The 26,763-nt window shown below is 36.7% G+C and overlaps 1 protein-coding gene across 1 annotated transcript in view; it reads right to left on the bottom strand.

Moving 5' to 3' along the window:
* Positions 1-26,763, bottom strand: part of LOC107755877 (membrane-associated guanylate kinase, WW and PDZ domain-containing protein 2-like) — an 88,657-nt gene that overhangs the window by 8,774 nt on the left and 53,120 nt on the right. Inside the window, exons 10-21 of the mRNA XM_016572837.1 lie at positions 23,140-23,171; positions 15,773-15,941; positions 12,593-12,634; positions 11,344-11,459; positions 11,009-11,201; positions 9,002-9,265; positions 8,502-8,687; positions 7,373-7,438; positions 6,210-6,402; positions 5,812-6,070; positions 5,502-5,645; positions 2,102-2,240 (exon numbers count right to left, since the gene is read on the bottom strand). Coding sequence (XP_016428323.1) covers positions 2,102-2,240; positions 5,502-5,645; positions 5,812-6,070; positions 6,210-6,402; positions 7,373-7,438; positions 8,502-8,687; positions 9,002-9,265; positions 11,009-11,201; positions 11,344-11,459; positions 12,593-12,634; positions 15,773-15,941; positions 23,140-23,171 — 1,803 coding nt within the window. The remainder of the gene's footprint in view (positions 1-2,101; positions 2,241-5,501; positions 5,646-5,811; positions 6,071-6,209; positions 6,403-7,372; positions 7,439-8,501; positions 8,688-9,001; positions 9,266-11,008; positions 11,202-11,343; positions 11,460-12,592; positions 12,635-15,772; positions 15,942-23,139; positions 23,172-26,763) is intronic.

The raw sequence follows: 26,763 nt of genomic DNA, 5'->3' as shown, positions 1-26,763 counted from the left end.
GCGGCGCGTTCCAGCAGGAGTTGGATGACAAGGCTTGGGAAATTTCTTTACTTCAACTTCGAAATCAGAACCATTTAAGAACAGCACAAGATTAATCAGCTCGATCAGGGTAAAAATCAAACGTCGGAAGATCGCAGCGGATTATCTCGTCATCCAACCCCAGCAGGAAGCACGCACCTAGAGCGGCGTCGTGCCAGCTCACCCGGTTAGAGAGCTCGAGAAAACCCTCCACATATCGCTCCAACCTCAGACCGCCCTGCCGCAAACCCCACAGCGCGTCCTCCACTGCAGTCATGTTTTTAGGTCCGGTATTCAGTCACGACTGCCTACTGTGGCGGAGCAAGGAACGGAGGGAGACAACCAAATATGGGCAAGGAGGGCACATGGGGAGCAAAACACACACAAAACACGGAACAAAGTCTGACAGACGCAACCTGTTTAGCAGAATACAGAAGTTTGAGCATAATCTTTATTTTACTTACTCTTGAAATCTGTATCTAAAAAGCTCAATATGACACACTAAATTATATTTTTGTATAGTATAAGCAGTCTGTGTCCAAAAAAAAAAAACCTTTCCAAGGGTTGATCAATCTTTCATTTCGGTGCCATTAGCCAATTTAATGACACAATAACTAGGTTGTGAAGCATGAATAAAATTTTTGGTTGAGTTACTACATTTTGTGTTGTGATTTCCCATAAACCAAACATTCGTGATAGTTGTACTTACAGTTTAGAGAATTTTAAAGGGGTCATGAACTGAGAAACCAAAATTCCCTTGATTTTTTGACATATAAGAGGTCATTGTACTAAAAACACATCCTGTACAGTTCAGAACTTAAAACTTTGTCGTTAGTCTAAAAACAGTTTATATTGAAGCCAGTCTGCCAAAATGACAGCTTGTGGAATGTTCTACTCTATGATGTAATAGTGTGGATAAGCACAACCTCTGCAGAAGAAGATCAACGTCTGCTTTTACATCACTGCCTGTTTAGCCCCACCCACCGATTCGTGCATGTAGTGTTTACTAGAGAGGCGAACACACAGGTCTACGCAGAAACCAAACAATAAAGATGGCTGTGAAGACAACAAGACGCTGTGCAGTGCCAAGTTGTGGAAAAACAGTGTTTGCGTTGCCTTCCTTCTGATCCTAATGTTAGGAAAGAGTGAATGAACTTTATTTTTAAATGAAGATCCAGACCGCGTCAGTAAGAACTTGGTCCTTTGTTCATTTCATTTTACCACGGATTCGTTTACAAACAAGGCACAATTCGATGCAGGATTTTCAAAAAGATTGAATCTAAAAGACGATGCTGTGTTGACTATATTGGATCTGACAGTAATGTCGCAACACACACGTGTGAGTAACTGTTTTTATTATGTGATCACTATTGCTTTGTCTCTTCTTACAGATCGTCTGATATGTATTGACTTATTTATGCGTTTTTGACCTAAATCACAGCTGCGTTTATCTATGAGGAATGTACGCTGTCAAACATACGCAACTACGCCAATCATAGCAGTGGGTGTTTACTTCCGAGTCGACAATCCGCCATGTCTATTCAAACAGAGTGTTCTGATGAGGGGGGTTAACAGGACAGAAAATAGCTTTTTACTTCGAAATTATGTTTTTTGATGCAAAAATCTTGATAACATTATTAGTGGACCTCAGATAACAGTACAAAATAAAAAACAAAGGCAGTTCACGACCCTTTTAAGACTGTTTCAAAAAATGAGCTACAGCAATTGAGAAAAACTGTAACTGGTGGTGACCTTTTTCTAAAATGATCTACTAGAAATTCCCATTGAGAGCAGAATATTAATATCAAATAAAACCTGTCAACTACACATATTGTCCTCCTGGTGTGAATAAGTTATTTCACAACATATTTCTAAATGTATGCTGTGATCTCCTGCCAATCTGCTCTATTATACATTTCTTTATACATTACCCAATAAAACATCACCTCCTCCAAAGATCTGTCTTGTAATGAGACAAACTGTAGGTTATTCCACCTCTTGAGACCCTGTGAACCAAGTGAGCTAATACTGTAGACATTTGTGAGCAGTAAGGTACGTGTTCAGACAGCCTGTGTAGACCTACCATATTCAGGGACCTGGCCTGTGCCTCTCTTGAGCAGCAGGCGAACTCTACAGCCACCCGATTTGATGAGCTCAATGGCCCGAGCGTGGGTCATATCCCTCGTGCTCTCCCCATTTATTTCAATGATCTGATCACCAACCTGAAAAACGGACAAAATACGATTTGAAAAAGTGTTTTTGATGGAAAATCCATTCTGAGCAAACAGCCTACTCTCCAGAATGTTTATCTAGCATTCAGATACCTAAGATTGCGAAGACAGATGTGACAGAACAGCAGTAATTATTTTCTGACAGCTTTGAATCGCTCCCTCTCTGGTTTTAATGATAAAACTAATATGACTATCATTTATTAAGGATAATTATTCAGTAGGATCAATATAGGTCCATAACTCATGTCGGCTGTTTCGGTTAAGCGCTAATCAGCATTAGCAGTCATGAATGAGATCGAGTACTAATTAATTTCAGAATTAACATAGCTGGATGAATGAATCATGGGTACAAGGTTCCTATGAGCTACAATACCGATGCTCTTCATCAACTGTGAGGAAGGTGTACGACTATTGAGGATAATGAGGGACTGGTTAATTGCCCTTCTTTGATACAAAGGAAGCCGGTATGATCAATATTACTACAATTAGTTGCCCACCAACTTATTTTTTTTTTCATCATTTGTTTTATCTTAATATTTCTAGCAGCAGTTGTGTCTCTAAATTCATCTTCATTAAAGCACAGCCATCAAAGTGCCACTTGTGTAGCGCATCCACCGCCTTTAACAATACATTTCAAGAAAATTACTGTCAGATCATTTGCTGTGAGCAATATTCCTGTTATTATGCATAATCCGTAGGTCTCATTTGTGTGTGGGCTAAGATAGTTTTGTGTAATAAAAAGGCTATAGATTTTTTTTTTGCCTGTTTATTTGTTAAATATCTCTCAGTTACCCTGTCGAACAAACACATTTTTGTTGTTGTTTTTCTATGTTCCCATGCAGATGGATTTATCTCACCACTTTTTCAGTGTCTTGCTCTGACAAAATTTTTAAAGTGTTATGTTAAAAATGATTGAAAATAAAGTTATTACTTTCTGTTGTGATCCTTCTTAATTTTATATAACAATGCATAATATGTTTTTATAGCAGTAGCCTAATAATAGTTTGCCATTGTGAAAGAAAACATAACTTAAAAAAATACTAATTATAAACATATAATAAAAAAAATACTGAGCATTAATTATGCATCTTGGTTATCAGAGGAAAATATGGCTGTAAAAAAATAGGAAAAGCAGTTTTCACATCCTTAATAAATACTATCATTTTCTCCCTTAACACACAAACAAATAATATAGACAAAGGTTGTATAATTATGAAAATATTGGCGCCACTAAAACAGGAGAAGCGTATACTGATGCTGAGCATGTAGGTGCATTGAACTTGTCTTGTGTCTGTGGACTAATTGGCCAGGGGCTGGGGAAAAAGAACGAGCCAATTATAGTAACAAATGGAGAATTCCTCTCAAATGGTCTGGATAATGTGGAAGTCCGGGCAGGTCGCTGCCAGTGATGGGCGGCAAGTTTTTTATGACTCATTAAGATCTTGTTTGAATGAGGGGCAGAGAGCAGTATGACCCTCAACTCTCTCATTACTGACAAGGAGTGTCTCGTTTTTTGTTCCTACACTATGTCTGGGGCCGGTTCCTGTGACCTCTGGGGTGGAGAGTGTTAGTAAAAGCATCGCAGCTAGCAGCGTCAGCAGCTCCCGCGTGTTTTTGGTGTATCTAGAGGGCATGTGTGGAAATCTACAGCAGCAGCAGCAGCAGTGTCTGCTGGGGGTTGTATGACTTCATGCTTAATGGACTTTTTAAGTACCATGGGTCTGTTCCACCACAAACTAATTATAGATTCAAAAGGCATTTTGTGCTGTGGATATATTCACGCCCCAAAAGAAGACAGGATGATGTTTACTGTCAGAACTGAGGCTCTTGAATGGAAGGGAACGGTCACTGTGTGTGATCTGCAGGTAATGGACTAAATATGAAAGGCTGTAATGAGAGGTAGAATATTCTAAGGGGATTGTTTTATTCACATTAGCTATGACAGCTTCATTACGGATATGAGCTGAACAAGCAACAGAACAGCAGCAGAACAGGATAGATGGGCGAATGGATAGATAGATAGACATACAGAAAGACAGATGATGGATGGATGGATGGATGGACGGACATACCAATAGACAGAGAGAGACATACAGATGATGGATGGATGGATGGATGGATGGACGAACAAAAGGACAGGCAGACAGAAAGAAAGACAGATGATGTATGGATGGATGGATGAATGAATGGATGGACAGACGGACGGAAGGACAGGCAGAAAGAAAGACAGAGAGCAAGACAGAGAGAAAGACAGACAGATGTAGATGGATGGATGAATGTGCGGAAGGACAGGCAGACAGACAGATGATGGATGGAGAGATGGGTGGATGGATGGATGGACAGGCAGAAAGACAGACAGATGTAGATGGATGGATGAATGTACAGAAGGACAGGCATACAGACAGATGATGGATGGATGGATGGATAGATCGACGAACGGACAGACTGACAGACATAGAGATAGACAGACAGATGATGGATGGATGAATGAAAAGAAGGATTGACAGATGGACCGATGAATGGATGGATGGATGGATGGATGGACGGAAGGACAGGCAGACAGACAGAAAGACAGATGATGGATGGATGGATATATCGACGGACAGACAGATGATGAATGAATGGATGGATGGATAGATAGATCGACGAACGGACAGACCAACAGACATAGAGATAGACAGACAGATGATGGATGGATGAATGAAAAGAAGGACTGACAGATGGACGGATGGATGGATGGATGGACGGAAGGACAGGCAGACAGACAGAAAGACAGATGATGGATGGATGGATATATCGACGGACAGACAGATGATGAATGAATGGATGGATGGATAGATAGATCGACGAACGGACAGACCAACAGACATAGAGATAGACAGACAGATGATGGATGGATGAATAAAAAGAAGGACTGACAGATGGACGGATGGATGGATGGATGGACAGAAGGACAGGCAGACAGACAGAAAGACAGATGATGGATGGATGGATAGATCGACGGACAGACAGATGATGGATGAATGGATGGATGGATAGATCGACGAACGGACAGACCAACAGACATAGAGATAGACAGACAGATGATGGATGGATGAATGAAAAGATGGATGGATGGATGGATGGAAGGACAGGCAGACAGAAAGACAGACAGATGATGGATGGATGGATGGATAGATAGATAGATAGATAGATAGTTGGATGGAGACAGACAGACATAGATAGACAGATAGATAGATAGATAGAGCTCACCCTCATTCTTCCATTGCGTATTGCTGGTCCGTCTTCAGCCAATCGCAGAACGAACAGATCCATCTTATACTCGCGGCCTCCACGGATACTAAAGCCAAAACCTTTCATACCCTTTTCCAGCTCAACCGTGAAGAAATCAAAATCCTGCAAGCACACGTAAACATATTATGGACATTTTATGGACATGCATAATACATACTTTATGGAAATGCACTGTCAGTGCCACATAGCCATTTCAGTGATGAATTACGATATCAGTGTGCATTTCTACTCCAGTGTTTGAGTGAATACAGAGTGGCAGCAGAGCTACCTGTGGCATCCTGTAGTCCGGTAAGGGGAAGGTGCGAGGGTCAGTGGACAGCTGCCTGTAGTCCAGCAGTGGGGGGTGTCTGTAATCGAGCGTTGGTGGCTGTCGGTAATCTGCTACAGGAGGGTGTCGGTAGTCCACTGGGGGTTGGCGGTAATCAGTGAACGGCTGTCGAATATCGGGTTTTACATCCTGTCTTGCTTTTACCTCTGACCTGTAGCTGAACAACCAATCAGAGCAGAACCAATGGCATTTGGTGATGCTGACTCTTATGCAAACATTTGGAATATACGCAACAGGAAGTGAGACTTGGACTACGTCTATGGTGTTTTTATGGCAATTTCTTGTCAAACTTGTCTGCAAAAATGTGGCAATTTAAAATAGTAGCTTTTATCAGCAGCAAAGGCTGGGTGGGTGGGTTCTGTTGGGTCACTGAGCTGAGCTGATTGGCTGGGCTGGTTTGAGTGACAGGGCTCGGTTGTGCTTCTAAAGTAGGCTGCGTTATGGAGCTGGGTTGAGGTGCAGAGTTGGGTTGAGGGGTGGAGTTAGGTGGAGGTGCAGCACCGGTCTGGTTCACAGTGCTGGGTTGGCAAACTGGACTGGGCTGGGCCATAGGGCTCTTTTAAAATAGTAGCTTTTATCAGCAGCAAAAGCTGTAATATATATATATATATATATATATATATAAGAATGAGGAGATTCTCTCATAATATTTACTCTGTTTACGTCTGTTTTCCAGCGGATGCCGTCAAAACAGACTTACCACTGACGGAGCTACCGCTCTAATGAATTTTAAAGTTTAATGCAGGATAATGTTCTGTTGAAAATGGCAAAGCTTGAGGAGCTCTTGGGTGTATATTGAAACTTGAGTGAGCATGGAGAGGAAGTGAAATCATTGGTCTCTGCAGGGTATATAAATGATTAAAACTGGTTTTAAAGAGCCATGTAGGTAAATTATTCAGTTCTGTAAGAGACAAGTGATTTTACGCAACAACCTAATAGTGAGAGAGAGTCTGTGAGTCAGAGAGGTTCAGATTCACTCCATAAATAGTGAACTTTTGTAGAGTTTTAACTTGATTACAAAACAAGTTTGATTTGAATTCATCCATTCAAATGATTAGGGATGTACAATATTTCAGCTCCATATTTATTCTTATTATTTATTTATCTTCAGCAAAATATATATAATTCATATCCTTCATACAGTACATAATAATGTTGTGATGTCTAAATCCATTAGCATTTAAAATGATATTTGACATTTTTTTGTGTACAATTTTTTAATTTATTAATATCATTCATAACATACTTGATTTCGCCCGGTGAAATTTCACAGAGCAATGGTAAAACTAGTACAACAACTTAAAATATATTTAAGTAATAATGTAATTTTGTTGGTGCCTTGCCTGCTATCATGGCTGTAGATCTGTACTGGCACTGCGGAGCGGTTGTGCTTCTAAAGTAGGCTGCGTTATGGAGCTGGGTTGAGGTGCAGAGTTGGGTTGAGGGGTGGAGTTAGGTGGAGGTGCAGCACCGGTCTGGTTCACAGTGCTGGGTTGGCAAACTGGACTGGGCTGGGCCATAGGGCTCTGCTTCTCTGAGCTGCCTGCAGAAGGCGTGCTGTTCGTCTCTGAAAAATGGAGAAAAGACAAAAAGCTAAGATATTTTCAGAGCTTTTCTTTGAAACACAGGTATTTTTACTACTAAAGCAACAGTTTAAGTGTTGCATGAGTACAGTTTGCTTGTATTGTCTGTTATTTTACTACTAAATGCACTGAAATAATTATGCAAATAAAATAACATCGCAAACATGCCCAAAATCTTTGAATGCAATTTGCATGGCACAAGTTTCCATTTTGGAGGCTGGTTCAGAGAAATTACAGTTGCGTTTCTGTTTATGGGCGAGTCAGAGAGCTCTCAGATTCTATCAAAAATATCTTAATTTGTGTTCTGATGACGAATGAAGATCTCACGGGTTTGGAACGACACGAGGGTGAGTAATTAATGACAGAATTTTCATTTTGATTTCTGGTGGCTTGTGCTGAAATACTGTATCTTAAACAAGTAGTGCAACCATTTAGTAAATTTGCATTTCAAAAGGATAGTTCACTCAAAAATGAAAATTCTGTTATCATTTATTCACCTTCATTTCATTACAAACCTGTATGACTTTCTTGTGATTTTAAATTGTATTTTTTTAAACATTTGTATTTAATTATTTTAGCACTGACATTTCAGGCACAATTTCTAGTTTTATCACAAACTACCATTCAGAAAAACCAGTTATAGCATTTCAAATTCTAAAAATACTTAAATTATGTTCGAAAGCAACTGTACAAGGATAGCTTGTTTGAAATAACTGAGAATTTTTTCAAAAAAAGTCAGGGGCTCCTTAAAGCTACAGTGCTCCTTAAAGGACACTGCCCCAACCTCTTCCATTGCCCAGAAAAACAGGTAGTCCCGCCCAAACTCACACTATTTGTTGAGCCATTTGACATGTCAGAGCAATGTTCAGGAAGTCAACCAATAAATGGCTTACTTATAGTTGTCTCTGCACATTAAACTGAGATAAAAGAAAGTATTTTAACATCAAAATGGCTATTACACATAGCCAGAATTCAGTAGCAGAATTAGTGTAGAATAAATTTTTCCGTAAGAATCCCTTTCAAACAGTTCCACAGGCATCAACTCACCCTCCTGAGGGATGATCCTGAGTGTGACGCTGAGTCCCGCGTCCTTGATCAGTTTGACGATGTCGGCATGTGGCATGTTGACGATAGACTGATTGTTGACGGCCAATATGCGATCTCCAACCTTGAGCTTCCCACAGTGGTCTGCTGGACTTCCCTCAATGATCCGGCCGATCTTATGAGGCACGGCTGACAACACACACACACAAATAGTTTTTACGTAATACATCGAGAGAGCTCTCTATTTGCACTCTGTCCTTTCCAGTTAGTGGATCTGTTTTTATATACGAGCGTGGGCGCTGCATTAGAACATTGTAACTAGCCTCTTCAGCCCTCAAATAGAAGTGCATCCATTATTAATACACCAGTTTATGAGGACATGCTGCACAAGTCACTATGACCCTTTTGAGCAGCCAACCTGAGTGAGCTATTACAGTAAAGGAACGTCCCAGATTGAAAATAAGTTGAAGCATGTGAAGTGTACAAAAATAATTATTCCTTACCAGCAGCAGCCGCGGTTTCAGGCCTGTTCAGAGAACTGATAATAACGAATCCGAACCCTTCGCTCTCCTTGCGCTGGATGGTGACATCACTAGGCTGCAGATTCTGATTGGCTACAGTGTCTGGTGGGGAGGAGCCTGTGGTAGATGGGGCGGAGTTTTGAGAGGGGGCGGAGTTGTTACAGAACATTCTGGAGTTGAAGTCACTCCTGGGGGAACTGTGCTGGGTCGATCCAGGGCTGCGGCCGTTCTCTGGACAGGGTTCACCTGAAGATAACAGGGCGAGAAAGAAAATGACTGAAATAAAAGGAACATGGTTATATATACTTCGGCTGCGGCCGTTCTCTGGACAGGGTTCACCTGAAGATAACAGGGCGAGAAAGAAAATGACTCTGAAATAAAAGGAACATGGTTATATATACTTGATTCTAATTGGTTAATCATTGCACAGTCAAATATTTCTGTATTATGACCATTAAACTGTATATTTCAGGAGTTCATGTGTCTCCAGTCAAAACAAGAGCATTAAAACATATTTTTGGATTGGAAAAGAGGTTTTGAATGTTACAATACTTTTACATAGTATATAACCATTCACAATTCTATCATCTTTTCAGGTATCAACTACGAATAATACAAGTGTGTGTGTGAGTAAGAAAGAAAGGAAGAGTCTATAGTATAGGGTTTGGCTAAAGCTGATCTGAAGTCCTTCTGTGATCAAACAGTAAGCCAAAAAAGCCAGCAGCCAGACATTTCCTCAACCGCTCCACTGAGATGCAAAGGGGGAGAAACGATTGTCCAGGGAAGATAAGACTGAGAGGATGAGTCAGACAGCGGGAAGGATGAGGGAGGTAGAGCTTGAGAGGGCACAAAATCTGAGCCTCAGCTACACCAAGAGTTATTAGACAGAGTGGACGAGAGAGAGAGAGGACACATGATAAGCAGCAGAGGTACAGTAGAACAGAACCTGCTTCATTACTTCTGCTTCATGTTCTTCAGTCGGTGTCATTTCAACCACAACAAACAACTGTGACCCTAATAAAGTTAACAAATGTCACATATTTGTTTAGATTTAACAAATAAATAGTCAAATGTGTTTTGCTATCTTGCTTGCGTGGTGTAAAAGCTTTTTTCCCCCGACTTTTAATATTATGATTGCGTGTCATTTCCAGTCAAGCTGTAATATTTGTAATATTATGCAGAAACTTGTTTATATTCAAGTATTTGTTTAACCGTGTGTTTTTAGGATACATATAATGTAGCAATAAAATTAGCCTTAACAAGACAAAGAAGGTGGCCACTTTCAACCCAAAATGTTAAAAATATCATTTCCACCACAAATTGCTATTAAACACAATATATTAAAAAATTTATGTTCACTGTTGGACAATAGCTATGTTTCCATCCAAAGATTCAAATTTAACTAATGCGTAAAACTGGAATATCGCATAAAACATTTGCGAATAAAGTACTGTTCCATCCAACGAGTCAAAAAGAACAAAATCATCACTTCCTGATAAACTGGCATTAAGTATCACCAAGAAAAGTAGGAGAAGCCACTTAATATAATAATTGTCATATATAATAAATTAGTTTTGCCTCAGAGTGAGCAGACGAAACACAATAAATGCTGTCATCTTTCGGAGCTGGACGCTGCTGTTTGGGAATTATACAATTATACAGAAATACTTTTCAGAACGACCATAACAACATTTCAGATGCTGTGCAATGAGATTGGTCACACTGGGACTTTTTTAATGCACATGGTTGAATTTATTCGGTAAAAGTGTCTCCATCGTAGTTTAGTGCGCATTTTTTCTTATTGGACAAAAAGTTTATCCTACTCAATAGTGCGCATAAGATTTTTATGTGCATTTTTAGAATTTATGCGCATCTTGGCATTTCCAACCAGTGTTTTTTTATGCGATATTCCAAAATGCGCATAAAAATAGGTGGATGGAAACAGCTATTGTTGGTAGACAAATGAAATAAACATCAGCCATTTCTCACCTGTGGTCTGAATTCTCCTTCGTACAGTGAGTTTAACCTGTCCAGTCCGGGCCGCCCCATGCATGAGGTCAATGACGTAACGGTGGGGTTTTCCAGCCACAGGGATCCCATCGACTGACATCAGCTCATCTCCTGGCCGGAGACGCCCGTCTTTATCTGCTGGGCTCTTCTCGATGATTGCACCAATCAGGATCTGTACATGCATAGCACTGTTACTACAGATTCTCTTTAAGCTACATACAGAAACTAAAGTGGATGAACAGACGCGTTATCATGTTAGCAAATGGCAGTGAGCTCTGGTTTAGGAAGCGTGTGGTTAGTCCTAGAGTACGAGCCTTCTCCTGAGCCTCCAGACTCACAGGCTGTCCTGGTTCCTCTCCGCCCAGGATCCTGAAGCCGAAACCGGACTTCTGTCTGCGCAAGTGCACCTCCACCTCCTGGAACTCTGATGCTGTCAATGAAAGTACACATTTATCTCACAACTTAGTCTTTTCTCCAGACTAGTCTCATCCTTCAAGTGTAATTTAGTGTTCTGGATGACATTTAAGATCCCCATTTCTGTTCATTGAGTACTTAATTTGTAAAATCATTCATTTTATGTTCTTGAACCTGCATTGAGAGGTTCACTCTCAAGGCAGTGAGAATGACAAGTGGCAAAAAATAAAACTCTATCTCCAGTATTTCTCTCTATCTTTAGTATTTCACAGAGGTTATAATAGCTGTATTTAAAAAAGGATGTCAGACTCTCAGACTTTACTTAGATTACTTAGATTTTAGAGATTTTATTGGACTTTTATTTGATGTACCTGTGAATGATTTTGGTATGTAAGGCATAAGGCATAAAAAGACACTGTACTTTTTATTTAGACTTTTTTATTACCATTTCAGAGTAAATGCATAAATACTAAATATTGTTTTTTCAGCCTTTTTACAATATATATCAAATATTGTTTGAACAAATATTGAACAGTTTTTTTACTCTATCTCCAGTATTTCTTAGTATTTCTAGTATTTCACAGAGGTTATAATAGCTGTATTTAAAAAAGGATGTCAGACTCTCAGACTTTACTTAGATTACTTAGATTTTAGAGATTTTATTGGACTTTTATTTGATGTACCTATGAATGATTTTGGTATGTAAGGCATACCAAAAAGACACTGTACTTTTTATTTAGACTTTTTTATTACCATTTCAGAGTAAATGCATAAATACTAAATATTGTTTTTTCAGCCTTTTTACAATATATATCAAATATTGTTTGAACAAATATTGAACAGTTTTTTTTGGTAGAGTTAGTTTTGATGAAAAATGTCCTTAAAATTCAGTGTAAATGTAATATTTTTTTTCTCTCATTAAATTGCATATGATTTTAGGTGATAAAAATACATTTATTTGATGATACTAAATGCAGAAAAAGAAGTCAAACTGCAGCAGGCCAAACTTTATACCAAATATATTAAAAAAATGTACAAAGGTCATAAAAACTGGATATAAAAAATGAATTTCAAACTTTCAGACTTTATTTTATGCAGAACTCCTTCTGTCAGATTGTTTCTGTTTTAGATGTAGATATATTTACTCACCGGAAGGGTCAGCTGGGAGAGCTGCTCGAGGAAGCCCTGGCTCTAAGAAAGGGAGAGATACAAGGACAGCCCATAAATCACTGCTTATATAAACACACACACCTGGAAATATACTACAATATATACATCACCTGTCTCACTAATATAATGCCCAACAGCTACAAAGCAATGAAGATATATGTGAATATACAGTGCCCACAAAAATGCACTAAAAGCACACTTCATCATGACACTTCGTCATTTGAAAACAAAATGATGTGAACTATACTTTCACAATTCTGATTGACTTTTAATCAACTGCTGTTTTTTCAGTGGATGCATGAAGTCAGTTCTTGATTTTGGGCTTTTAATTATATAATATCTTAGAACTCAAGTTCATCTCCTGGCTCAGAGCAGACAAGCACTGAGATCAGCATGAGCAGCACATTTCTGCAACCTACACACGGCCATGTATTATGCTGTACATATATTGCATTTAAACTAGGTGCAAGCTTGAGCCTGATTCTGATTCAGAAAGGGAGTCTGATCTTCATCTGCATCATTCTTGCAACCTCATCTGCATCTCTGCTAGAGCTGGGCGATATTTGCAACCACTACGCTCGTGATATTTAACCAACATATTGTATACAGTATTGTGTATATTGTGATGATTTACATGCTTTTCATTCAGCTGCAGCAGTAGGCTGGTTTTGTGACACGACAGCGTTAAGATGTTAAGCTCTCTAATTTAAACCTCAATTGCATTAGAGTTTGATTCATTTGATTCAAATGAGCTCTTTTGAAATGAATCAGTTCAGAATTAAATTATTTGTGTTCACGGAAGTCTCTGGGAGACATTTTGCATGGTTTGAAATGTTTCAATACAACATATGTAGTTCAATGTTGCTGTTTGTTAAACGACTGTATATAAAATGATTAAATAATTTTCTTTGCGTTCAATAAGAACAGCATGGAAAACACACTTTAAATAGATTAACTCTTAATGACTGATAGTTCCTATGACTGAAAATGTAGCATATAAAACCATTTAAGAGCAAATACATAAATATTGATAGATTATTTTTTAGCCTTTTTACAGTATCAAATATTGTTGAAAGAAGTGCTGATTTTCTTTTTTTGCAGTGATGAAATGTGCTGATAAAACTTTATCATGTCATATAGTTTCATAATTAGCAATGATTTTAGACAAATAACACATTTACATGATGATACTAAATGAAAAATAGTCTTAAATTGCAGGCGACCAAATATTTGCAAAAGATTCATTCAAACACATATAAAAGATCACATAAAATATGCATTAACATAAACAGAATGTGTGTCCTTGTTGCTAAAACCTAAGCTCCTGAAATACTTGAATATAAGTATTAATGAGATTTTAAAAGCTTCTATTCTCCAACTTGACAGAATGCCAAATTTTTACAGCATCTTTGCAACATCAAGTGCATATTCAAACAGCTATAAAACATTAACAGTGTTGCGACTGAACATTCTCAAACATTCCTGACACTTTCAGATTAGAAGGCGGTGCAATTTCACAAAATTAGGCTGTTTAAAACATCTTACTCAAAAAATAAGATCACAGAAAAATATACAAAATGTAATCAATCATCAAGCATACTTACCTTAAAGAGAAACTAAACTGTTTGGAAAACATATCTAAAATCACCAGGGTATCTACAATAGAGTGTCTGTGCAATATAATAATAATAATAATACTACTACTACTAATAATAAAATAATTCTTATAATTCTATGGAGGATCACTGCACATAAGATAAGATAATCATCAAACAACATCAATACTAACCAACATCTCCATTGCCAACCTGTCATTGCCAGCTGTGAATACTAAAGAGAAACTATATACAAAATTAAAGAGGAGGTATAGACTAGGAAGCATTAATGAGGAAGAGCACACTTGCTGATTTAAAACAGTAGAAAAAGGTCAGTAGAAAAAAGTTTATGCAAATGCACAGTGAAGCAATAATGGGAGTGCAGACAGAAGATGAATAGAAACGGCTGCTAGCAGCAGAACGACATCTATCGGTTTAATCGCTGTCAATCAGTTTAAAGCACCTTTAGAAATGCAACAGTAACTCTATTGACATTTCAGACTTTTTTGTTCAATATGCAGTAGATTTTAGGTACAGTAATAAGTATATTCACATTTGTATGAATTAATGCATTTCAAACTATTCGCTGAATTAAACATACGCTTCTACTTAAAAGGCAGTGAATATGGTTCACAGGGAGGGACCTTGAAAAAGTTCAGAAAGCCTGTATGTGTAGTAAAGTCTCTAAATCTGGTTAAGAAAGTACCTGCATTAATAATGCAAAGTGTTATATAACGTCAAAGTCACTAAGACCACTAAAGTTCTTCCAGACCCCAGAGCAGCTCCACAGATCTCATTGTGGAAACATTCCAAATTGACAAGACACAACAACCTCAGAACACTTAGCATGGAGGATAACATTGTAAGAGACAACAACAAAACAGTATTTTTTGGAGTCTGAGAGCTGACATGGTCACTCGAGACCATGCTCTAACCAGGCTCAAGTCAATAACACACCAGTAAAAGTCATTTTTGGTCCAAACGGAAAGATGTAGATGAACATATCTGATGTTTAATTTCAGTTTACTCAGTGGCCATATTGAACTCTGTTTAATTTTGGTAACAGACATTCAACTACAGCTCTGACAGGATTAATATCAGCAATAAAATCTAACAACATTTGTAACATAAATTTGGCACACTTTATTTGAAAACAATTTAACTTCCATTTCTAAAGCAGATATTTGACGCTATGATTTCTTCCATTACATTTTTTACAACAATGTGGAGTGGAAAATTCGACCAATGAGATTTAACTGTGGGCGGGGCAACTTAACATAATGCTACAGAATTACAAATCAAGTAGTTGCCAAAATTTCGTGTCACTCATTTAAATCTCACAAACACTCACCACAGAAAAGTAGCTTTTATTGTTAGCTGTTTTAGCACATTGTGCCTCATTAGGACACACTGCTACATATCTTTTGCCATGTACAACAGGAAATGCGTTTGTTGTTTGGTGTGTATGTGCACATTTTTGGAGTGGAAAAATACAGTAGGTAAACAGCACAGATTAGCAGTAGGCATTAATGCTAGCTTTAGGTGCTAGCAAGAAGTTACTTACGCCTATTTTCATAGATAGCCCTGGACTTCTCATAGAGGTCATAGGGGTCAGGTTTGGTCAGGTCAAACTCTGGACCTGAAGGCCAGTGCAGATATGGAGCGCTGTGAGGGAGAGCATGGATAGATAGACTGGCTGTGGGACTGCTGTGAGGATCCCAATGTTCCAAGACCTGCAAATACACCGGCATTCAGTAAAGCGCCCAATCATCGGCCAGCCCTGCGTTTATTAATATGCTGAACTGAGTAAGCAAACTGCGCTCTTCCAGGCAACTTCTGCCTTGGAATTTCGCTGGCCGTGGGTTAGGAAGGTGTTTAACAATGAACTCACTTTTGCGGTAATTAGTTTTTAAATGAAGCGTACACACACAATACATGGCAAGTTAGTTCAAGCTCAGCAAAATAAGGCCACATTAAGGGCTCATCAAGGACGCTTGATGCGTTTCTCTATTGCTGACGATACTGAATGTAATCTTTGTGTTTTCTCAAGCTAATGCAGCTGTGGGCAAAACGTTCCCAAACCACTTCACTACACCGGGCTCTTGCACGACACCCAAAATTAGGTTATGCAAATAGAATGAGCAAAGAACAGCAAGCAGGCATAGTCCACTGTTTCTAATATTAAAGGAACACACCACTATTTTTGAAAATAGGCTCATTTTCCAACTCCCCTAGAGTTAAACAGTTGAGTTTTACCGTTTTCGAATCCATTCAGCTGATCTCCGGGTCTGGCGGAAGCACTTTTAGCTGCAGCTTAGCATAGATCATTGAATCTGATTAGACCGTTAGCATCTCGCTCAAAAATGACCAAAGAGTTTCATTATTTTTCCTATTTAAAACTTGACTCTTCTGTAGTTACAATGGAGTTGGAAAATGAGCCTATTTTCAAAAATAGTGGCATGTTCCTTTAAAGCTGTTATCACACATGATTCGACTGCTTGCTTTGAACCCAAGATTGTTTTCCCCAACCTCTACCTCTGCTAGTCACTTTGTACTTTTATACTTTTTACTAGTTCCAATTCCTCTTAATGGTTTCATTAACGATTCTCTTAGTAGTTTTATAGAATATATATTTGAAAAAAAAAAAGAGACGAAGAAGATTTTTTTTTTGCCGTTTTATGCCTTTATTTCGATAGGACAGAAAGTGGACAGGAAGTGAAGTGGAAGAGGGGCGGGATCGGGAAAGGTCCACGAGCCAGGACTCAAACTCAGGACACCTGAAGCGCAATGGTGTTACAAGACGGACACACAGATGTTTTTAGAATTTTTAGAGATCAAATAAATGTAATTCAATTAATGACCTTAGCTATATATGAATCAACAATACTAAAAGTAACAAAAGAGGAGGTAATATACACTACCGTTTAAAAGTTACCGTTTCAGTAAGAATTTTTTTTTAAGAATTCTCTCATGATTGACTGCATTTATGTATGTATTTATAAAAATTACTGTAAAACAGTAATATTGTGAAATATTATTACAATTTAAAATATCCATTTTCTATTTTAATATATTTTAAAATTGTAATTTATTCCTTTGTTGGCAAAACTAAATTTATTTAATTTTTGGAAACTTTGATGTATTCGCAGAAAGTTAAGAAGAACAGCATTTATTTGAAATAGAATATTTTTGTAACAATGTAAAAGTCTTTACTGTCACTTGATCAATTTAATGCATCCTTACTGAATAAAGAAAAAAAACAACAACAACAACTTCCTGATCCCAAAACTTTGAACGGTAGTGTATTTGAATAATTTGTATAAAGTACTACTGACAAAATACATAATTTGTATCTCCAACGACACACTGTCATATGAATAACCGGTCAATATTTACAAAAATGCAAAATTATTTGGTTTTCATTTTCATGATTTAGGACAAATCGTGTACATATGATTTGCGGATATACCCGAATTCACCTTTTCAAGCAGACACCAGGGTTGTGTGCCATTCAGAATTGCATCAGAATGCTTTTAAAAATTACAATTAAATCTGAATTTGAATTGAGGTAGCAGGAAATAGAATTGCATTAAAATTTGAATTTATATAATAATATATGCTCTTATCTTTGCTTTGATCATCGTACTGAATATGACCCAGATGTAGTATTTGATAAAACATGCAATTTTCTCAGCCTTTTGCTCAAAATGTTGCTTTTTAATGAAACTTACCTACACTGAAGTGTTGATAAAAAAAAAAATGTTTGAAGCTAGAATAAAACAGAATAAGAATAAGAACAGGCTTTGTTCTTTATTTTGGTGCATGTTTAGATATTCATACAACAAAATATTTTGGGGGCCATGAAATTTTAGCAAAAATGATAAAAAATGCTGGCGGGGAAAGAGTTAAAATCAATTGAAAGAAGAAATTTACCCCAATAAAGGTACTTTTCCACAAGAAAAAGGAAAGCTTGTCATTAAATTCTTTGAATTGCAATTAGTAAGTTCTACATTCTATCCATTCAGATTCATACTCCAATTCATCTTCTTGTCGGGTCCTAGCCAGTTCAATTCCAATTTATGAACCGACAGTGAGGTGATTAAATTCTACACAACCCTGGACAACAAATGGATTCGGGTTCGTGCCAAAAGCTTTAGCGTGAAAGCGCCCTAAAAGCAAATGCCAAACAAAAGGCATAATTGAAGAAGAGGTGGAAAAATCAACAAAGAAAGAAAGTAGATGCCAGGATGAGAAAGATGCCAAGGCTTATTAAAGGAGGTCAGTGTTAATCTGGAGGAGCTGTAGAGGATGAGGGCAAATGCCTCTGGGCTGCTGCGCGCGGCTGGGAAACAAACAGATTAAAACGTGTCACTGCCAAGCAAACTCGCGCACATTAGCTCATAGATGATGTTATTACTACCAGAGCGAAGTGCTGTGACGTACATACTCTTGCAAACAGGTTTTTGCTTATAGCAATCAAAGAGGCTCACGATAGAGGTCTGCTAAAGGACAAACCATTTTGGGTGGGTTCAAGTCAGTTTTTTATACATAACTTCAGGTTTGCAATGGGTTCAGGTTTGTGATGAAGAAAAAATACAGTTTTATTATAAATATTTGATGTGTTGACTTAACTTGTTATATCTTTAAGTCAGAGTCTGTGAAAATGGGAGCATAAGAGTTTACGTGCTCAGAGATGAAATAAAAAGGGATTCATATTTGGTTTAGATTTCTGACAGATGTGATTTGGTTTTCAAATCCAATCTTTAGAACAGACTCTCTGTAGTTTATACTGTATATGTGACCCTGTCTGTGAAATCCAGGCTAAAGTCTCAAAATCCAATTATGAGATAACAAGCATCAAAGTTTGATTTCAACCATTAAATTTCACTATGATATCAATCTTTGACATGGCCTTACTCAGTCAATATTAAAGATATAAAGGATGATTTTATGTAGAAAACAGTAGGCCTAAAATCACAAAAAATGACTTTAGCTGGGTTTTCACAGGCAGGGTCACATATATTAAAGCTATACAAAGAGCTATTTTTTTTTTTTTTACCTAATTTAACCCATGAAAATTTTGTTTCTATAAATGAATGTATTTAAGTTTATTCAGTTATGCTAAATATCTTTTTTTTATTTGAATACAACCAGTTCATTTAGATTTTACCAGTTAATTTTTAGGATACCATTTTTTTTTTTACAATAAGTGAGCAAAAAATTAAGATATTTGGACACAGATCTGCATAAGAATGTGGTTTATATGGATTTGTAGAGATCAGATTTCCATTATCAGTTGTTGTTTTTGTTTTTTTAGAAAAAACTAAATGGATTTGAGTTGTATGCACAAAATAATCCGCTTTTGCATGTTGTTCACACTTTGATCATCATATGTTGATTTTGGTTTCAAATTTCAATGTAATCACCATGCAGAAATCTAGCTTAAACTAGATTCTTTGAGTCTAGAGATTAAGTTGAAATACATTTTCAAAATTAAACAAACAAGTAACTAATATTGTGACCATTTTAATTCACTGTCAATTTGGCCATGTTTCTGCAGAAGCTGGACAGTTAGCATGTGGTAACGTATAATTTCTATCGATTGAATGATTCAGTGCTCTGACCACATAACCGTGACATTCACATTCAGTAAAGGCTAATATTCTTTGGACATGGATAATTGCAGAAAAAGATGGACCACTTTAACATTTTCCAGTCATGAAACTCTTTCTAGCTGTGGAGATATTCTTAAAGCAAATGATGTCTAATTAAACCCCAGCGGAAGAGAGGGAGAGAGATGATAAAATCCAAGCTGCTCTACTGTACTGGGGTAACGAGACTTTCGCTCTGTCCCAGTTCTGTTCCCTATAGAGATAGATACAAAGATATGTGTTGAAGAATGACAGTACAGTGGCCAGCAGCTCAAGGCAGTGCGACTGACTCTCTGTAGAGTGAAGAAAAATCAGTCGATTTATGATCAGTCAAGCCTTTGTTATATATATAAGGAGACAGGACAGAGATCTCAAACCAAAAATATATAAATGCGTGGGTGGATGGGTAGGCATGTACTGATGCACTGTTGCATGGAGATATCTCTAATATTTTGCCTGGAAATTCAGTATTTCATTTCTTAACAGGGTTCAATATGAGACATTCGATTCAGACTTTCAGACTCACAGGAACCAACATAATTTCAAAGACAATCTCCTGTGGATCTTCAAGGTAGGAAAAACACATATTATGTACACAAAAACTTTTATTTTATATATATATATATATATATATATATATATTTACACACACATATCAGTACAATATATTTTATATATATTCTATATTATATTAAATATTCTCTGCTGCAAAATGATCAACTACCAACAATTAAGTTTTATAACTTTTCCAGTTGTGATTACTGGATTTGTAAAACATTTTTCAATATGTATATTGCACTCACAAAAAGCTGACCTGAGCATAACTAGAATTTTAGAATAAAACATTACTTGCTTTATTAAAATGGGTAGATTTTATTTATTTGTTTGTTTGGTTCTCAGATGAAAACTTATCACATTTTAAGTGTTTGTTTGTTTGCTTGCTTGTTTTAGCAAGCATTCTTGAATCTTTAAACAATGAATTAATTACCATAACCTTTTCAGTTATGATTACTGGATTTGTAAAACAATTTTATATAAATGTGACCTTGTCTGTGAAATCCAGGCTAAAGTCTCAAAATCGAATTATGAGATAACAAGCATCAAAGTTTAATTTTAAAGGGGTCATATGATGCCATTTCAAGTTTTCCTTTCTCTTTGGAGTGTTACAAGCTGATTGTGCATAGATAAGATCCCTGAAGTTGCAAAGACTAAAGTCTCAAAACCAAAGAGATATTCTTTATCAAAGTTAAGACTCTGCCACGCCCCCTAAAACGGCTCATTCTAACACGCCCCCACATATCTATGTCACTATGTGGAAATATTTGCATAATGTGGCCCAAATGTTCACGCAAAGAAAGAAGGCGTGGTTTCGGTAACCGCAGTTAGTGTTGAAGCAGCATGTCAGGGAGATGCTGTGTGTTTCTAGGCGAAAGCAAAAGCACTTTATTTGGCCTTCCGAAAGTAGATGCATTTAGGAATCTTTAAGATTACTTACAACAGAACAGCAATGCATTTTATGGACGACCGTTTCGTGAACCTAGGAGAGGAGGTAATTCTGACTTTGCTATGACAATCTGGCGCTTCTGAATCAGCTACTGTTTTGTTATTAGTTTAAGTATTTGCTATTGACTGTTCAAATGCAGTGTTTTGCGCATTGTGTGTGTGTGTGTGTGTGTGCGTGAGAGAGAGAGAGAGAGAGAGCGAGCGTGAGAGAAAGAGAGAGAGCGAGCGTGAGAGAGCGAGAGAGAGAGAGCGAGCGTGAGAGAGCGAGAGAGAGAGAGCGTGAGAGCGTGAGAGAGCGAGAGAGAGCGAGAGAGAGCGAGAGGGGGTCACATCAGAAACACATACCAGCTTCATCACTGTGTCTGTCACGCGACTCTGTTCCCCTTTCGGGCTCTGTCTTTACATTTATTTTGAAAGATGAAGCTCGCGATTATGGTAAGCGGCGTTATATTTCCGACGCGTGCTTGCGGTGTTCGGCCAATCACAATGCACTGGGTCAGCTGGCCAATCAGAGCAGACTGCACTTGTCGGAAGGAGGGACTTTGTAGAAAACGAAGCATTTGAGAGAGGCGGGGCATAGAGGACCTACAATAATGTACAGTATTTGAAAAATAATGTGTTTTTTGAACATTAAAGCATGTCAACATATTCTGTTACACCAAATACACAAAATAATGATCTTTAAAAAAGCATCATATGACCCCTTTAACTATTCATTTTACTATGATTCCAATATTTGACATGGCCTTACTCAGTCAGTATCAAAGATATCAAGGTTACATTTTCACAGAATGTTCTTTACCTTATGAAGAATGATTTTATGCAGAAAACAGTAAATCACAAAAAAAAGTCTTTAGCTGGGTTTTCACTGCCAGAGTTACAGTTTTACATTTCTAGCAAACCTGAGCATAACTAGATTTTACAAAAATGTATATATTTAACATAAAAAATATTATTTGCTCTATTAAAATCATTTGATTTATTTGCAAATATATATATGCCGTCATATACCTTATCATATACATTTACATATACCATCCTGTGTGTAAATATACATACACATGGGACAGTTCAGAGTTTGAAGAACACTTTCTTGAAAATTTAGTCAAGCAGACAAGACAGCTGACAATATTGGATCAGAATCAAAGGACATTACAGAGACAGACAGCTGAGGGTGAAGGTTTAAGTGCCACATTACACAGTGCACTGGTTAGTGAGGAAAGATTAGTGAAGGTGCAGAGATTTGTTCTCAGCTGTACTAAGTGTTTATTTCAACTAGGTCCCCGTAGCTTTTAACAAATGAATTTCCATAATCTTTCCAGTTGTGATTACTGGATTTTTAAAACAATTTTGCACTCACAAAAAAAGGCAATTTCTATTAAAAAAGATTTCAATAGAACAAATTATGCTTTTAACTAGAAAATATTATTTGCTCTATTAATATTGGTTGATTTATTTTCAAATATTATACATATAGCTGCCGTTTGGTGTTGTAGTGGTGTATCTGTAAAGCAAATTAGTCATTCTTATTGTATCTGTCCATTAAGAGACACAAGCAGTAGCTTAGTACAATGCAGTTAGTGGTAATATGTTATAACAATACAATAAAGCCATTTATTATGCGTTGATCTTAGTAATAAAGCTCAACAGTCATGGTTATTAATACATATGCTTGCTGTATAATGTATAATAAGACCTAATCACTCAATATTGAGAGTACACAGTTGATGTTAGTTTATTAATTAAATTCAGAGGGCTGGAATACGATACGTTTTACCTGTTTAGAGGTCTTCCAAGGTGAAAAGTGACCTGCAATGGAGAACAAAACCTTTAGCATGCTGGATCTTTAGTATTAGATTTGACGTGGGAATTTTAAGCAAATCAAAACAGAAAAAAAGCCAGACGATAACCCTTTATTATTTTGCTTACTCCACAGCTGTCCTCTCTTGAGGTACATTCTGAGCCGTGTAGATGCAGTTTCATTTATTGCTTTATTTATTTTAGCCAGTATTTTTTTTTTCTAAATGGGGTCCAAAAGGCATTTCTGAGATCACTTGTATTTTGTAATATTCTAACTGAATCCAAAATGTGAATACAACTTTGTGCAAAATAATTCAAGAACGTTTCAATAGCATCTTGTGACTTTCAATGGAAAGAAGGAAATAACAGCTTTTATCCAAAGAAGTTTAAACTGGCCTATTTGATTAACGACCGAGAAATAGTGCAGAATAAATATGTAATATCCAGACCCTTTTTATTTCAGACTGTCTCATTGCATATTGGTCATTGCGTTAAATTCTACCAAATGACATAATTTGCTGAAATTGTTGTGGTGCTGTGTTAAGCATCTGAATAATTCTAAGTAGTGTTAAACAAGTACTCTTTAAAGTGCTTAAAATAACTGTAACAGGATTAGTGTGCAATTACAAAATGAACAGTGTTTAAAATCAAGACCATTTAATCTGTAATTACAACCGAAGATACAATTCAAACAGCAGCTATTCAAATATCTATTCAGTTCTTCTCTAAAGCAATTGCATTTTGAGGACAAGTGGTTATTATTTGAATATTTCATGTATCTGTTGAGAAAAAGAGAGATTTGAATGTAAAATATACAAGTTTGACCATGTGGACCGTATTTGTTGATCCTTTTTGATGACAAAAAATACAAATCTCCTGTTGCAATCAATGAAAGGACGCCCAAATCCAATGACAGAAAGATGCTTAAAATGCACACTTCACATCACATCAAATGCTCATTCCCCCGCCGGAGGAAAAACATTGGCTGAGATGAGGCGAAAGACCATGAGGCTTCTGAACTCTAATCACAACAAACAGGAAGTAGTGGCAGTCTAGAGCACCTCTTCTGGTATTAAGAGCTAAACAATACTCACCGACATCAAACGTTCATGATTCATGAATATTTTCTCTCTAAACTCCTCCTAAATCGGCCTTGAAATGCACAAAACAAACACACGCATACACCGTCCAGCGTCTTGCATTCAACTTCTCCCTCTCTGTCTTTCATGTCTTACCGCAGATGACCTTCAGGAATGAACAAGGCGATGCAAATGACCTGTTTGGAATTAGCGAGAGTGCACAAACATACTAGAGCTGCACAGTTAATCCAATAAAGAATTAAGAATACGGCTGCTGTGAAATGTATTCATCTTTTAAAACTCATTTTTAATATATATTCTTTTATTTTCATAATGATAAGGTATTTGAGTACAAAATTTGTTTTTAAAATAAAGTTTGTTTGCATGTGTTTTTTTATTATTCTTAAATTAAATCGGCTTTGTATTGGTCTCCCTGTTCTTAGAGATTGGCCATTAAAAAGCCACTTTAGACAACATATAACCAATTACAGAAATATTTATTGTGCACATGAATGCAGTTTCATTTATAATAATCCAGAGATAACAGCGAGCTTGTGAGCAGTCATGCGAAACATTTTCACTATACAGGGTTCCAGAGTTGCTATATCGAGATGAAAAAGCTATTGATGTTATTATAAGCTTATATTTGCCTGTAAGGCTCCAGGTTGATTGTGATTAAAATGCTTTTGCAATTATGTTAAACTGACCTTTTAGTCACTATACCTTGAACGTCTGATGTATAAAATATCAGGAAAATAATTCAGAAATCTTTTTGGATGTGTAGCCTACATAAAGAATCTGACATGCTCCTTCACATAAAATAAGTATTTTAATGTACACTAAATTCTAATCGAATTTAATAATTCAATGTGATCTCAAGAGTATTCGTGTATGTATAATATGCAGTTATACCACATGTACTTTTACTTATGTTTGCCTAGACACTAAAACATACATTATTCACGTACTGACATAATCTAAAATGCATATGAACAACTTTACAGACATACATGTTTACGAACCCTCTCTATGAATAATCTATGAATATTTAAGTAATGGAATTAATTGGTTGATTCTATTTATGATCAATTGGATTTATTTATGTATTTATGATCAATCAGATTGATTTAATACAGTTAAACATTTTATTCTGTTCTGTGACTTCTAGTGCTAGCTCGTTTAAAAAAAATTACATTTATTTTGAACAAGAATAACTTGAAACTTAAAAATGAATGACATTTTTCATTACTTATCATTTAACCATTACATTTAACACACTTCTGAATATGCCGTGACTCAAAAAAAGCATAAAATACCACAAATGCACCATAAAATGACTTATCTATCTATATGATCTATTTTATTTTTGAACTGTAATCCAAATCTTCAGAATCTGTTTGATTGTCGACCTGAATTCATGTCGTTATTCAATCATCATCATCTCCATCCTTAGTAGCAAGAGGTTTAGAGGTAGCAGAAAAATTAGTGACTCAAAAATATAGTAACAAATTGTTACTGTTCATTTTTCTGCCAGTTTCATTTTTTATTTTTTTGAAAAGTGGTCATGTTTAGTTTTAGGATTAGAGTTAAGGAATCTAAACTATAAATAAATTCATCATATAAAGGATTTGTGAATATTTCTATATATTATATATATTTTCATTTTTGTTGTTGCCAGTGTGTCCACATTGCACACATCTATGGAAGCCCGTTTCCGCCACTGAATACAAAATAAAAAAAGGAAATTGTGACTTTTTATCTAGTAATTCTGACTTTTTTTCTCAAAATTGTGATATATAAACTCGCTTTGCGAGTTATAAAGTCCAGTTCTGAGGAGAAAAAAAGACTGATATGTTCTCAGAATTCCGAGTTTATATCTCACAATTCTGACTTAATAACTTGCAATAGAGAGTTTATATCACACAATTCTGACTTCATTTCTCATTGCGAGTTTTTATCAGGCAATTGTGAGATAAAAAGTCGAAATGACCTTTTTAAATTTTTTGATTCATTGGCGGAAACAGGCTTCCATACACATCAGCATACCCAAACATACAAAAAAATTATATTTTTGTACCTGTAAATGTTTTGTACAAGTACCTACATATAAACAATGAGACCAGGCTGGAAACTCAGGATTCTCAGACGGCATCTGATCGTGATTATAACGCTTATATAGTGTTTATAATGTGAAGGTGACCTTTTTGAGTTTCTGATGTATAAAACAGAAATAGTCCTCAGCTTTTTGGATGTATAGCCTACATAAAGAATCTGACATGCAGTTGCCTCACACAAATAAGTATTTTAATGCACACTAAATTCTAATCGAAATTAATAATCACACTCTGCTTCTCTTTCTTTGTGCTGCATTTACAACACAAGCATAACGGCAACCGGCTGATTAAAAAGCAAAGTGCAGCGTGTTGCTGTCGGCTGGGCATGAGTCATCAAATAAGGAGCAGAGAGTCCGACAGGCCACAACTGGGCTGCTTCAGTGAGCAAGGCTGAGCAAGAAATCAGTG

The sequence above is a fragment of the Sinocyclocheilus rhinocerous genome, unplaced genomic scaffold (genome assembly GCF_001515625.1).
Source record: "Sinocyclocheilus rhinocerous isolate Xijiao unplaced genomic scaffold, SAMN03320098_v1.1 scaffold412, whole genome shotgun sequence".
NCBI lineage: Eukaryota > Metazoa > Chordata > Actinopteri > Cypriniformes > Cyprinidae > Sinocyclocheilus > Sinocyclocheilus rhinocerous.
Note: the sequence above shows the minus strand (reverse complement) of the source record. Positions and strands in the feature narration are given on the sequence as shown.